At 44.7% G+C, this 12,476-nt stretch overlaps 2 protein-coding genes across 3 annotated transcripts in view; one reads left to right on the top strand and one right to left on the bottom strand.

Moving 5' to 3' along the window:
* Positions 1-654: 654 nt before the first annotated feature.
* Positions 655-4,740, top strand: DUSP12 (dual specificity phosphatase 12). Its single transcript, XM_053934527.1, has 6 exons — positions 655-1,067; positions 1,144-1,257; positions 1,335-1,453; positions 2,370-2,466; positions 2,854-3,040; positions 3,604-4,740. Exons 1-6 carry the CDS (start codon positions 799-801, stop codon positions 3,763-3,765), a joined length of 948 nt encoding a protein of 315 aa, XP_053790502.1. The 5' UTR covers positions 655-798; the 3' UTR covers positions 3,766-4,740.
* ATP6V1A (ATPase H+ transporting V1 subunit A) overlaps positions 4,445-12,476 on the bottom strand; it is a 30,366-nt gene continuing 22,334 nt past the window's right edge. For both annotated transcript variants that reach the window (XM_053934524.1, XM_053934526.1), the window contains exons 12-15: positions 11,640-11,843; positions 9,642-9,736; positions 8,314-8,485; positions 4,445-6,701 (exon numbers count right to left, since the gene is read on the bottom strand). In XM_053934524.1, the coding sequence (XP_053790499.1) occupies positions 6,609-6,701; positions 8,314-8,485; positions 9,642-9,736; positions 11,640-11,843 (564 nt within the window). In that variant the 3' untranslated portion in view covers positions 4,445-6,608. The remainder of the gene's footprint in view (positions 6,702-8,313; positions 8,486-9,641; positions 9,737-11,639; positions 11,844-12,476) is intronic.

Here is a 12,476-nt window from a genome sequence, read left to right as displayed (position 1 = left end):
ATGGACAGTCCAGTCCTAGGGCAATTCAGCCCTGAAAGCACACACACTAACAAAGGATTAACCCTTAAAAGCAGTAGCCTGTTGCATATTCATATATTCATACATGATGCATAAATTCTTTTCAAACAAAGGGTTATTGTCTCTGGTTATTGTCAACTTCTTCCCCTTAATCCTGGTGGCTCCTTAAAGACGGAGAGGAGGTGGAAGAATGTTTGTCCTTTCCGATAAGGAGGCAGTAACTCTTTGGATGTCTTGTTGCTGTTATCTCTGTGTGAAGAATTTCATGATTATCTCATCCCTTTATTGAGCTAGTTAGAAAAATATCTTACATCACATAGTTTCTATTTTAACATTATGATATAACCTAAAACTATATTTAATACACTACTCAAAAAGGATTAATACAGTACAACAAAATAACTTTCCAACATAACACATATAAGTATTCAATATTTGCGAAGAGCCAATCATTTAACATGCATTTTTCACACTGTACCATGTGCTCTTGGACGATCCTGCTTGAGTAGACAGGTTGGACCAAATGACCCACTGTGGTCCCTTGCAACCTGACCGCCCCTCTGATACATATTTGTTTTCTGAGCATTTGTAAGGAGACGGAGGGGTGGGGAAAAAAAGAACGTAGGCGCGGTGAGGAGAGAATCGCCCCGGCAGGCACGGCTGCGTGACGATTACTACGGAAATCACTCCCTCCCTCCTGGCAAGGGAAACGGAAAGTAGCGCCGTGCCCCTCCCGCCGTGCCGGGAGGGGGCGGCGCTTCCCTCCGGCCTCCCGCAGCCATGGCGGCTGCCGGCGGGATGGTGCCGGTGCTGGCGGGGCTCTACGTGGGCGGCGCCGAGTCGTGCTCGTCCCCGGAGGCGCTGGCGGCGGCGGGGGTGGTGGCGGTGCTGACGGTGGACGCGGAGGAGCCGCCGGCCGTGCCGGGGGTGCGGGCCATGCACGTCCGGGCGCGGGACGAGCCCGGCGCGGACCTGCTGAGCCGCCTGGACGAGTGCGCCGCGTTCCTGGGCGCGGCCCGGGCGGGCGGCGGCGCCGCGCTCGTCCGCTGGTGAGCCCGGGGCCGCGGCGGGGCCGAGCGCTGCCCGCGGCGGTGCTGCCGCTGACGGGCCGCCCTTGCCTTGCAGCCACGCCGGGGTGAGCCGCAGCGTGGCCGTGGTCGCCGCCTACCTGATGAAGACGCAGGGGCTCGGCTGGGAGGAGGCGCTGGCCGCCGTCAGGGCCGCCAAGCCGGACGCGCAGTGAGTGCCCCGCCCGCGCCCCGCGCCCACCGGCCCGGCGCCCCCCTCACCCCGCTCTGCTCTCGGCCCCGCCGCAGGGTGAACCCGGGCTTCCAGGGGCAGCTGAAGCTCTACGAGGCGATGGGGTGCGCCGTGGACACCAGCAGCGTCCTCTACAAGCGGTACCGGCTGGAGATGCTCAGCGAGAGGTTCTCCGGTGAGTGGGAGCATCGCGGGTGCGCGGAGCAGTCTCCCAGGGAGGGGAACTGGCTGTCCCGGAATGAACGCAGAAGGCATTCTGTCAAAGGGGCTTGGCTTCGAGTGTTGCCCTCAAAGGAGCCGAGCCTGCACTTGGCCAGGGCAAGCATTCACGTTATACCAGCCCTCGAGAGTCCCAGCTCATCAGTGGGGGGGAAGAAAATGTACCTTTGGGACATGCGTGGGAAATAAGATCTGTGAGGAGCTGCACTCTTTAGTAAAGTGCAAAAAATGGTAAAGGTCAATTTGATGTTTTTCGTAATTTTTACATCCCTGGCAAAGCGAACAGCATCCTCAGAAAATATGTCAAAGTGATGAAAAAAAAAAACATGCAAAACTTGGGATAAAGTTGAAATGCAGGTAATAAAGTACATTTTCATACTTTAATTTGCAAAATATACATGTACATTGGTGTAATTTTATAATATTAATAATCTGTAGCTTTTCTTGCAAGATCTCAGTGTTGCATCACAGTGCTGTTGCCCGTCATGTACCATTGTCCTAAGCAGTTCTCATTTGCAAGCTTTCTGTATTTTGGGCACTCAAACATTGGCATAACTGCTCAGAAACCTCCTCTGCCTTTACTTTCTGCTAAAGTAAGAACATAAAGTAAAATATCATTATTTTACCATGGTTGAGGCCATAGTCTAGTTCTCAGTTCCTTGCATTAAACAAATCCCAGTCTTAGGCATGGCAGGATGCGGCTCCTTTTTTTTTTAGCTTAATCTAGTGGAATTGGTGAGAGAACAAATGAAAGGAAAGAAGGTGGCTCCAGGGGGCTGTGACTGGGGCAGAGGCACAGTCCTGTCTCATTCCCAGGAATGCAGCATGGCTGAGCTGATCTGATTTACAACATGGTCCTGACCCCTCTGCAGAACCTCAAGACTTGCCCCAAGAAGTCTTTGCAGTTGATCCTACCACTGTATGTCAAACTTTGAACACAGAGGTTCTCTACAGATGCAGGAAATGCAGGTACTTTATATATTAAAAATGTATTTTTATATATTTATAAAATACTTTATATTTCTCCTTAAAATGTCATTGTGAAATCTACTCAAGAGTGGAATAACCGTGTGAATCAATGGGCATGTCGTTGTCAGGTCAGGAATGAGCTGTTGCCTAAGGTTCCACACTGTGTTTGCGGGGGAAAAAAAAAACAAAACTACAAAATACAAAACCTTTTGTTCTCTGGAGTGGTGTTTGTGAACCTTCTAGACTAATCACAAAAATGTAGAATTTGTACTCCTGTTTAATTATTCAGAGTCAGGAGGCCCATATCCTTATTTTCTATTGTCTGTAGATGTGTACAGTAAAAAACCTATTTGTTTTACTTCTTCTTTCCCTTGTCCTGGAGGACAGACGCGCTCTGTTCCGTAGCTCCAGCATTTTGTCCCACACGGAAGGAATGGGACCGACAGCTTTTGCCCACAAGAGGATAACAGAGTCTGCACGGCTTTCTGGGAATGGCCAGGAAAAGTGCACCTCGTACTTCATCGAGCCTGTGCAGTGGATGGAACCGGCATTGCTCGGAGTAATGGAAGGACAGGTGAACTGCAACATGCGCTTTATTCTGTTTGTTTGCGGGTTTTTTGGGTTGTTTTTTTTTTTTTTTTGTTTGTTTGTTTGGTGTTGTTTTGTTTTTTTTTTTGCAAAGGCAGAATTGTGTTTCTTCCCTGAAAGGAAAACCCCCACACAAAGTCCTAGGCCTCCCAGCCTTTCTGATGTGAATTTTGCAGCTTATGGGCAGATGCCTAAATGTAAAATAATACTCTTTCACAAGGAAATGAGCTGATGCTCTGCTTGAGCTGACAACACCAGCCATGATATTGGAGAGGGTTTATCTGCTGTTTGTTTCTATTATGAGAAAGATTTTGGGACTTCAGAAGCCTCTTGTGGTCCCAGGCTGACTGAGTCTTTTGGACCCTGGTAAAACTGTCCCAGGGTCCCACCAGGTCCTAGTAGCTGCATCTCTACACCCTCCCTTCTACCAGCACAGCTGCCTGCTATACCCTAGGGCTAAAGAGCCCTTCCAGTTTGGCCTTTTGGCCTGTTTCTAACTAGATCCACATCAACACATGTCTTAGACTGAGTCCTGGGTTTTTCTTGCAGCTTCTGTGTCCCAAATGCATGTCGAAGCTGGGCTCCTTCAGCTGGAGGGGGGACCAGTGTTCCTGTGGCCGCTGGGTGACGCCAGCCTTCCAGATCCACAAAAGTCGAGTGGATGAAGTGAGGACACTGCCTGTTGGTAACTTCCAAACTGCCAAAACCTGAACTCATCGCTTCACTTGATGGATTTCTTAACATCTACCAAGAACTACTAGTCCATGGTTGCCAGGAAATGAGCTTGACTTCCACCCCTTTGTGAGGTGGTGGAATTACTTGAACACCTTCAGCTTGCTATATCTCTTAATATAGTCTATGAAATATCAAAACACTTTCTTCAAAGAGGTGTTACAGAGTAGTCAAATCTACAAAATGGGCCAAATGTGGTGTTTTTAGTGTGTTCTTCACTTATGTGTTGCTGTTCACAGAAGGTCTCAACTCCTTATTCAGAAGGAGTTGCTGTGGCCAGTAGTGCTGCTCAGCTTCTGATCCAAAGTGCCAAGTGCCCTCATATGGTACAATTACAGTTGTTTTGCATGTGTGGCAGCAAAAGGCAAACTCATAATTACACTTTTATTGTATTAAAAGTAATCCTAAAAATAGCTGCCCCAAGAGTATTTACTTTGTAACTCTTTCATGTAATGTGTGAGGAGATTGTGCAAGCTCTAATGAATGGGAGAACTGAAATAAAGAGTCCATGCCAAATTACTGCTTGCAGTTTTGAAGAAATCCTTAAAGTGATGAAGTAATTTTTTCTAAGCAAGCTGTCACCTTTTGTGATGGGCTGCTGTGTACACCACTGTGGTACAGGTTTGGTTTGACATAAGAAAATAGGACAGATAAAACCTAATTTAAATCAATTTTATTTTCATTGACTTGAACAATTTTTTTTAATTTATTTTTTTACACAATTTCCAGCAACGTACATTATGAAATATACAAGATAAAGTAGGTGGTGGGGTTCTGCCCATGTTGTAATTCCTCCCACAGCTGTGGAAGGAAGACTTGCAGGACACAGAGAACATCAGAATCTCAACACTGAAAACAGACACAAAACAAAAAGGACAAAAATATATATGAAACTTTGAACTGGTCACACTTCAGGGCCAGGTACAGCACAATAAATATTAGAACTGCATTATCTTAGACATCTTCTGTAAAGTTTATAACATCCTCTATTTAAAGAGATAAGAACATCTGGTTTCTAGCATGAAATGCTACATTGTACAGTGGTGAAGGGTACAAACGATGAGCCCAGCAAGGGCTTGGATGGTGACTACTCATTCACACATGCTCATTGATAAAATAAGCAGCATACAGCAAAAGTTTAGTGAGCTGTAAACTTAAGCATTCACTACCAGAATATCAGCTGGAGGAGCAGTTTCTTTTTGGGAGAACCAAAAATAGTCAATCCCTTTAAAGTTTCAGCTGGGCTCTCCCCTGACAGACAGTGGGTTGATACCATAATGGAAGTGGCAGCATTTGGTCCGTAGCACAAGATCCCTTTGCATCACTACTGTTCAAAGCTGGCACCACTGGAAATACTTCAGTGCAGAATTAACCACTCACGCAGGCACGGTGTCACCAACAACAGGTGCTGTCTCAGGACTAACAAAGCAGTAGGTGGCAGCTGGAACCCAGCTGGGCACAGGATGCCACCTGACACAATTGAGAGGGAGAGACTGGAGAGGATGCCAGCATCTCTCTCTCTTGCACTCTGGAGCAATGGGATGAGTGCTGGGCTCAGGGAGTATGACAGAAAGGCTGCAGTCTGCTCATTCCTCATCTCAGTCTAGTTTTACCAATAAAAAAAGCCCAAGAGACAGCAGTTTCTGCTGCTTGACAGAGCACAGAGCAGAAGACCAGAGCCATTGGTTTCTCTTGCATCGTAATCAACAAGGCAGGAGTAAATACATTTTGTACTCATCATTCTTCCCCCATTCATCCCCTGCCCCCAGCTGAGCATCATACATTCCTCTTACACAAGAACTGGGGACCTTCTGTGCCACCACCCAACAGACCAGGTGAGCACAGGTGGAGGAAGAAGGCTAAGCACGTGCTTTCCTTTCCTTGGCATAACCTGGGCATTGCACTGGGGGCAACTGCACTGGCAGAGCACCACCAAGGAAGGATCACACTGTGGTAAGCACGTGTGGCATCGCTGTACCTTGCCAACCATGCCCTGCAGTACATGGCAGCATCACAAGCTTCACAAAGTAAAGCAGCTGAGTGTCAGAAAATCTTACAGGATGAATGGGAGCCAAGAAGGTAAAATTCTACTGGAAGCTGAGCACCTGTGGCTTTGAATTTAGCTTATGCTGAGTCCAACAGTCCTATCTGCAGTAAGAAGGAAGATAAAATTGCGTTTCTCCAGTGTACAAAATTATACCAGTCGCTTGTATATGCTCATCTTCTAGTTAGTCCCTTCTTGAAAAGGACCAAAACTACCACATTTCAGTACCAAAAGACTCAGCTGAGAGACTCAGAAATTACAGAGTAGTGAAGAATTTTTGGTTGTATCAACATGTCATCAGAAAATGGTCAAAAATTCTGTTTGAGAACAGGGAGTTCTATGTCTGATAGTCACTTAGCAAAGAGGCAGGTGTAAATGCCCTTCCCACTGCCAGCTCGCAATGTACTGCATGACTGCATGAAGACCTACACCTCCTCTGCCAGTGCAGCTCAACTGGTTGCAGCCCGAGGGGAAAGACTGGTTACCAGAAGAGCTGGGAGAGGAAAGGTGAAATTTTTCCCACCCTAGAAGTGTACAACAGCATTTCCTCACTCAGCCAGGCCCATTCACACATCACGCACCACTTCAGACACACAAAGCAATGCCAAATACAAACTAAGAGGAATGTTTTTTGTAAAGACACTCTCTGAGTATGAACAGGGGAAACAGGGTTATTTATCAACTCAAGTACTGTTGCATCATTCTTGTAAGGTAGGGAAGCAGAGGAGCTGAGATGAGGAACTGAGAGGACAAACTGGAGTGGTCACAGAGGTCGAGCCTAGTCTTCCAGACTGCGAAATGCATTCTGCATATCCTCAAACAGCTGAGCATAGTCCGCCTTGATTTTTGTTTCACCATCTTTGACAGGGTCCTGAAAGAACACAGCAAGGAAACAGATCCATCAGGAAAAGCCCATAGTATTTAAGTCAGCCCTGGTTTGCCACTGCTGTAACCTCTTGACCTCAGGATTAACACTTGGCCAAATGCAGAACAGGCATTGTAGCTCTGTCTTTGCATCCTGTCTGTCTCACTGACAGCCACAGGGTTTAAATCTCATTCTCTTCCCACATTAGTGAGCAGGCAGAATGGGTACCGGAAAGAGATTTTTTTTTCATGAGCAGTGGTTACTGCACTGTAAAGCAACTGATTGGAAAGCAGTCAAAATACTGAGGGTCTTGGTTAATGTTGTGAGATTTAAGACCTGCAGTGATTAATACAAACTCCTATACCCACACCAAATGCAGTGCATCCCCAGTAAGTGGAAGAGTTACTCTGCAATTACTTAGAGGTTGTTTGGTTCAAATTAAAATGTATTGTGTAATCATAAAAATCTCCAGTGAAAGACATGAAAGATAAAGGCAAAAAATCTATCAGGTTTGCTCTGAGGCTGCAAGGAGCAGCCTGCAAGAAGCATTAACTGTCAGGCTATGAAATCTGTTCAACATCTTCACCATGCTCCTCTGAGTGCTAAGATCCTCTGGGTCAGTGCAACTCTTGGTAAACACTGCGGCCTCACATGTGTGGATGCACTACTTCTTACATTGTCTCTCCAAAGTACCCAAACCACAGGATGCAGGACATCTGAATCCTCACACCTGTCAGTCTGTTACCTGGGGAATACAATTTTCCTATCATAACTATTACAGGTACAGCTCCACTTAACATATATTCACTCTCTGGATTCCCTTTCTCAGCCATGCTGTCCACTGCTCTGCTGTGCTGCCAGTGCCTGCTGGTGGGCCAGGGTTTGTAGGGAGTGTTTTAATTATTCTATCTACATAAGCAGCTCTCAAAGAAGCTCATGTCCCCAAGGACATCTTGTTGTGTTCTTGATGCTTTGAGAATATATACCAGGAACCCACTTACTGCAGAAACAAGCCAGTATGCTGTAGGAACAGAATACATTGGCATGGCACAACATCCACCTGTTTTGTCTTAAGCCCATGCTAAAGTTATTCCTCCCTTCCTCTCCCCACTTCCAGCACTCTCTTTTATATTAGAGACAGGTATAAGCAGCCTGAAGCTGAAATCCAGGAGAAACTGAATAATAGAAATGTTAATGTAACTTAAGGAAAGAAACGCTCCTGCAGTAACATATGACATGTCCCATGTTTGGCTTCAGGCTGCTTCTCTCTGATAATAGTCTCCTCAGAACATGTCATAATATTTTTACAGAATTTTATCACAAAACCGCCAAAGCAAACTGGAAAAGATGCTTGTGCTGTTACCATGACTATACGTAACACAAAAGAGACTGCTGAAGGTGGGTTGCCAAGGCTGTGCAGTCAGCATCACTTGACTGGATTTCAGCACTGACCATTCCTGTGCTCACAAACCAATTCTTTACTGCCTTCAAAATGATGGCAAAAGGTCTCTGTTCACAGACCTTTATCAAAAGTCTCTGGTAAACACCATTGAGTCAATCTTTCAGAGGCCCTGGAAGCTCACAAGAAACTGGACAACCCACTTCCTTACAAACATACCTTGAACTTCATGGAGGTAAGTCTGTAGAGGATTTCACTCATGTTCTCTCGGATGATGGACCACGTGATCTTATTGTCACTCTGAGCTGTGGTTTCTACAGCACGGCGTGCCATGTCATAAAATGCAATCATGTTGGAAAGCATTCCCACTGTTTTATAGAAAGGGCAGAACCTGATGGGATAGAAGAGGACCTGTCAGGCATCTTGGAACAGTTAACAGCATTCTCCCCTGACAGAAGGAGTGCCAGCCTGCTTTACTCCAGGGAATTTAATGTATACTGCCAAAGCAGAGAGGCTGCCTCAAATAGGTCCCACATTTTTAAATAGTCAAATTGCAGGCCAAGACAATCATCCTGAAGCTGATTAAAGTTGAGGTTTCTGAAGCGGTACCCAAACATTCAGGCAAAACAGAAGTGAACAGGAACTGCTGCTCTACAAGTCTCACATTTCAATCTGTGCCAATGCTAACAAGTAAAGGAAAACAATGAGTAGCCAACAGAAGTCCTCCTTCCTGTTTTGTCCATCAAGGGAGCAGGCTTCTTCCTAACAGGCTGGGTTGACAGCTCTGCAAGTCTCTTTGCTCAAAGGAAAAGGAGTTTCTCTATGCCAAGAACACTTCATGTAGTTCCATTTTTAATGGGTAGGTGAGTGCCATAAAAGGTACCTCATTATTATTTATGTGCTACTTCCTGTGCTTCCTATAGCATACACACATATCTGTCCTAGTAATCTGATCAAAGGCACACAGTGTTACAAAATGATGGATGTCTACATTTCTAGTGATGAAGTACTTGAGACTTCCTGATCTACCTGGGCTGGGGAGTGAGATGAAGTACAAAAAGGCCCCTTGTCAGGCTGTTAAAACACAAGGATAGCTTGGAAAGAAGATAAGAAGAGCTCGCTAGGGAGAAAGAGAGAGTAAGAGTTTTTTTGATGGATCAAACTTACTCAAGAATTATGCAATAGTAACTGAAAGCAGATTCTTGCAGTCCCCTGTGTATTGATGGAATAAACAGGAAGACTTTGGATGTTGTCTGTGAAAATAAAGCAGTCCTGTCCTCCTCCTCAGACATGTTAGTGCAGAAACATTGGCTAACAGAACCATACAGGAAGACCTGGGAACCCCGAAGTGTTCTGCCTTCAGGAGGGGTCTGCATGCCTTGGGTAAGACAATGTGAATGCACAGTTGAATGGGCTACCTAAGCACAGTTCTTTCACTTCTTTACAGACAGTAACATTAATTTCTGCACTGGTCAGCTTCCATGTAAAATAACTGTATCAATCCAGACTGGACAGGACTAAGAGGGCAGTGGCCAGTCAGATCTCACCTGTCATAAGGCGTGTAACCATTCTGCTGCAAGAAGTCATCTTTTATCAGCTTGGCAACCTCCAAGGTAATTTTATCTGTTTCTGCCAAGGAAGCCTAGAAAAGTAAGGTAAACAGTTAGTTTAGTACCCAAGTCCATGAAGACACAGTATGTCCTGACCTGTCTTTCAGTACCTGTCTTCCCACCCTCCTAAGACAGGATTAAGCAGAACTCTGTCTTTTGGGTATTTCTCACTCCCTACTATAGAACAGCCAATTTAACTGATTGCCAGATTAAGATGGGCCAAACAGTCAGTAAGTCTGCTTTAGGTCTATCTGATGATAAAGGGAACTTCCTGCCCACTGTTTAAGACAATGGAAAAGCCACCAGACATTGAAAATGCACATGGCTTTGCTATGAGATACACTGAAACATCACCCTTCTACATAAAGAGAAATTCATTATTACCTTCCTCAACCCTTATGGAAGAAAGACTAGATCTCACCATGCTAGACCAAGAAGCAAGCTAAAGGATTTGGTACTAGTCTGCATCATTACCAATGTCGTTTTCCCACCTGGCATTCAAGAAAAGAAAAGGAGTTGATGAAAATGCCTCTCATACGCCACAGGACAGCCACAACTGCTGCACACTGCTGCTCTTAGCACCACAGGTTGCTCTTCTCACCTCCATCATCCTTTTGCTAAAAGGGCCTGATTGAGCTTTAAGTAGCACAACTTGCTTTCTAGACAGGAAGGTTGGACCTTCTTTCATGAGGAGACTAACAGAATTCAGAGCTAAAAAGAAAAAAATACACTGACTGTACTTTCACAATTCTCCCTTTCTAAAGGTTTGTTGCAGTTGTTAGCCAAGCCCAGAAAGAAAGCAGCTGTCAAAGATAACATCTCTGAGAAAAAAAAAATCACCAGTTCCAGTAATTCTATCATGAGAACAATGCCTAGTCACAAGTACTGGCTTATGAATATCCCTTCCATACCAAGGACCCACTCCTACCCTGCTTTGCAAACCACTCTTTTAGAAGATGGTTTTGTAAATAGAGAACTGCAGAAAGTCCTATGACCCCATTTCCTTTTCTTCAAAGACACATCAAGAGAAGAGACTCTACTAGGCAAGATCTGATGAAAGGTCTCATCTTGGTTGGACTAGAACATCAGTGAAGAGACAGAGCACTATGAGCAAGCTTTCTTCATGTAACTGTATTTAACACATGTTACTACACACACTATAGCTCTGTAAATCATAATAGCTCATCTGAACATCACAGAATTAAGCTACTGTCAAGTATGTGCCAGGAACCTGCCAATTATCATATTTACAGTGATAAGCTGAAACACATTTTTCACTGGGTCCTTTCTGAGAGCTTTCAATGGAAATTTTCCTGTCCAAGTTTAGCTTTCTCTTCAAAACATTGAAGTGAAGAAAGGAAATTAAAGAACGCCTGCAAAATGGAGCCGTATGTCACAGGTTTCCAAGAAAAAAACATATAATCACAAGTTCTTTAAAAAGCAAACTTCACATTGTTTCTACAGGCCAACTTGTAAATGCCAACACCTCTGTCCTGCAGCTGGCAACATAGTTTCTAATAAACTGTAACCCTTCAGATGACTTCAACAGTAAAGATGGGTTTACATAATTTCTCTACAAAGACTGCTTACAATGGAAAAGTACTTTAAGTTACAGCAAAGGACAATTCAGCAATACTAGAACACTGAAGCAAGTGAACTTTAAAGCAAGCAGTAGATGTCCCAATATCATTTACATGAGAAAAGCAGCACCAATCCAAGGTTCAGCAAATCTGAAAAATTATTTGTCATTAGAAGTCAAACAACATATAGGAAAGTTGGAATAAAACAGTTTGAGGTGAGAGAATCTGACATCTCCCAGTGATCTTTTGTGTACAATGCAGTATCCATCAGGTCTGCTCTAAGACATGGTCAAAACCCTGCACTAACCATAAGGAAATGGAGGATGGCTCAATGACACCACATCTGGTCACTCACCTTCCCAACAAGCTGCACAATCTCTGCAAGGTCCTCTTCCTCCTGTAGGATCTCTTTGGCCTTTGTCCTGAGAGGGACAAATTCTGTGAAATGCTTGTCATAGTACTCATCCAGGGCTCGTGTGTATTTGCTGTAGCTGATCAGCCAGTTCACAGATGGGAAGTGCTTGCGCTGGGCCAGCTTCTTATCCAGGCCCCAGAAAACCTGCCAGGAGCCAGAAAGGTCAATCAGCTCTCCAAATCAAAAGTAAACTAAAACAATTGAAGGCAATTAAAAAAAAAATAGAGAGAGCAAGTCGAGCAAGTTGGAGTTAATGCAGCATGGCAAAGGCTTCACAAATGGAAGCCTGGGAGCCTGTTAACTGTAGCAGTGACATTCAAATAACACTTCTCAAAAAAAATGATACAAATTCTAAGCTGAGTTCAATTTATTCCGCTTGAGACTGCTCATGAGGGAGCAGTTAGCCATAGCAATGTCAATATTGGAGTCTATGTAAAGTGGAGACTGAATAGATGTAACTGATTTCCCCAAAACTGCAAACAGTTGCAAGACATTCCCAGTCAGCTTCTCTGAGGACTTTTTGTGGTTTCAATGCACATATATTAAGAGTGGTCTGCTTTCCATCTCAGCTGGAACAGATACATTTGCAGGGCAGCTCAATAGCACTTAGAAAGCACACAGATATCCCTGATATCCAGTGTTGGAAGGAATTGCTGCCTTCACTCCCTCTTCCAAAAGGATCTCAAACATATCAGTTTGAGACCATCTCACAAGGTCGCCTTTCATGGTGTTAGAACATTTTCCAAAACTCTCTACAATGCTGCCTGTGTCAAATCA

Source organism: Vidua chalybeata, chromosome 2 (assembly GCF_026979565.1).
Source record: "Vidua chalybeata isolate OUT-0048 chromosome 2, bVidCha1 merged haplotype, whole genome shotgun sequence".
NCBI lineage: Eukaryota > Metazoa > Chordata > Aves > Passeriformes > Viduidae > Vidua > Vidua chalybeata.
The sequence above is the reverse complement of the archived record's forward strand: the minus strand, read 5'-3'. Positions and strand labels throughout refer to the sequence as shown.

Coding starts and splice junctions, on each gene's coding strand:
- DUSP12 (XM_053934527.1), top strand. CDS start 799: ATGGCGGCTGCCGGCGGGATGGTGCCGGTGCTGGCGGGGCTCTACGTG. Junction 1,454..2,369: donor GCTCAGCGAGAGGTTCTCCG/GTGAGTGGGAGC, acceptor ACCCCTCTGCAG/AACCTCAAGACTTGCCCCAA. Junction 3,041..3,603: donor TCGGAGTAATGGAAGGACAG/GTGAACTGCAAC, acceptor TTTTTCTTGCAG/CTTCTGTGTCCCAAATGCAT.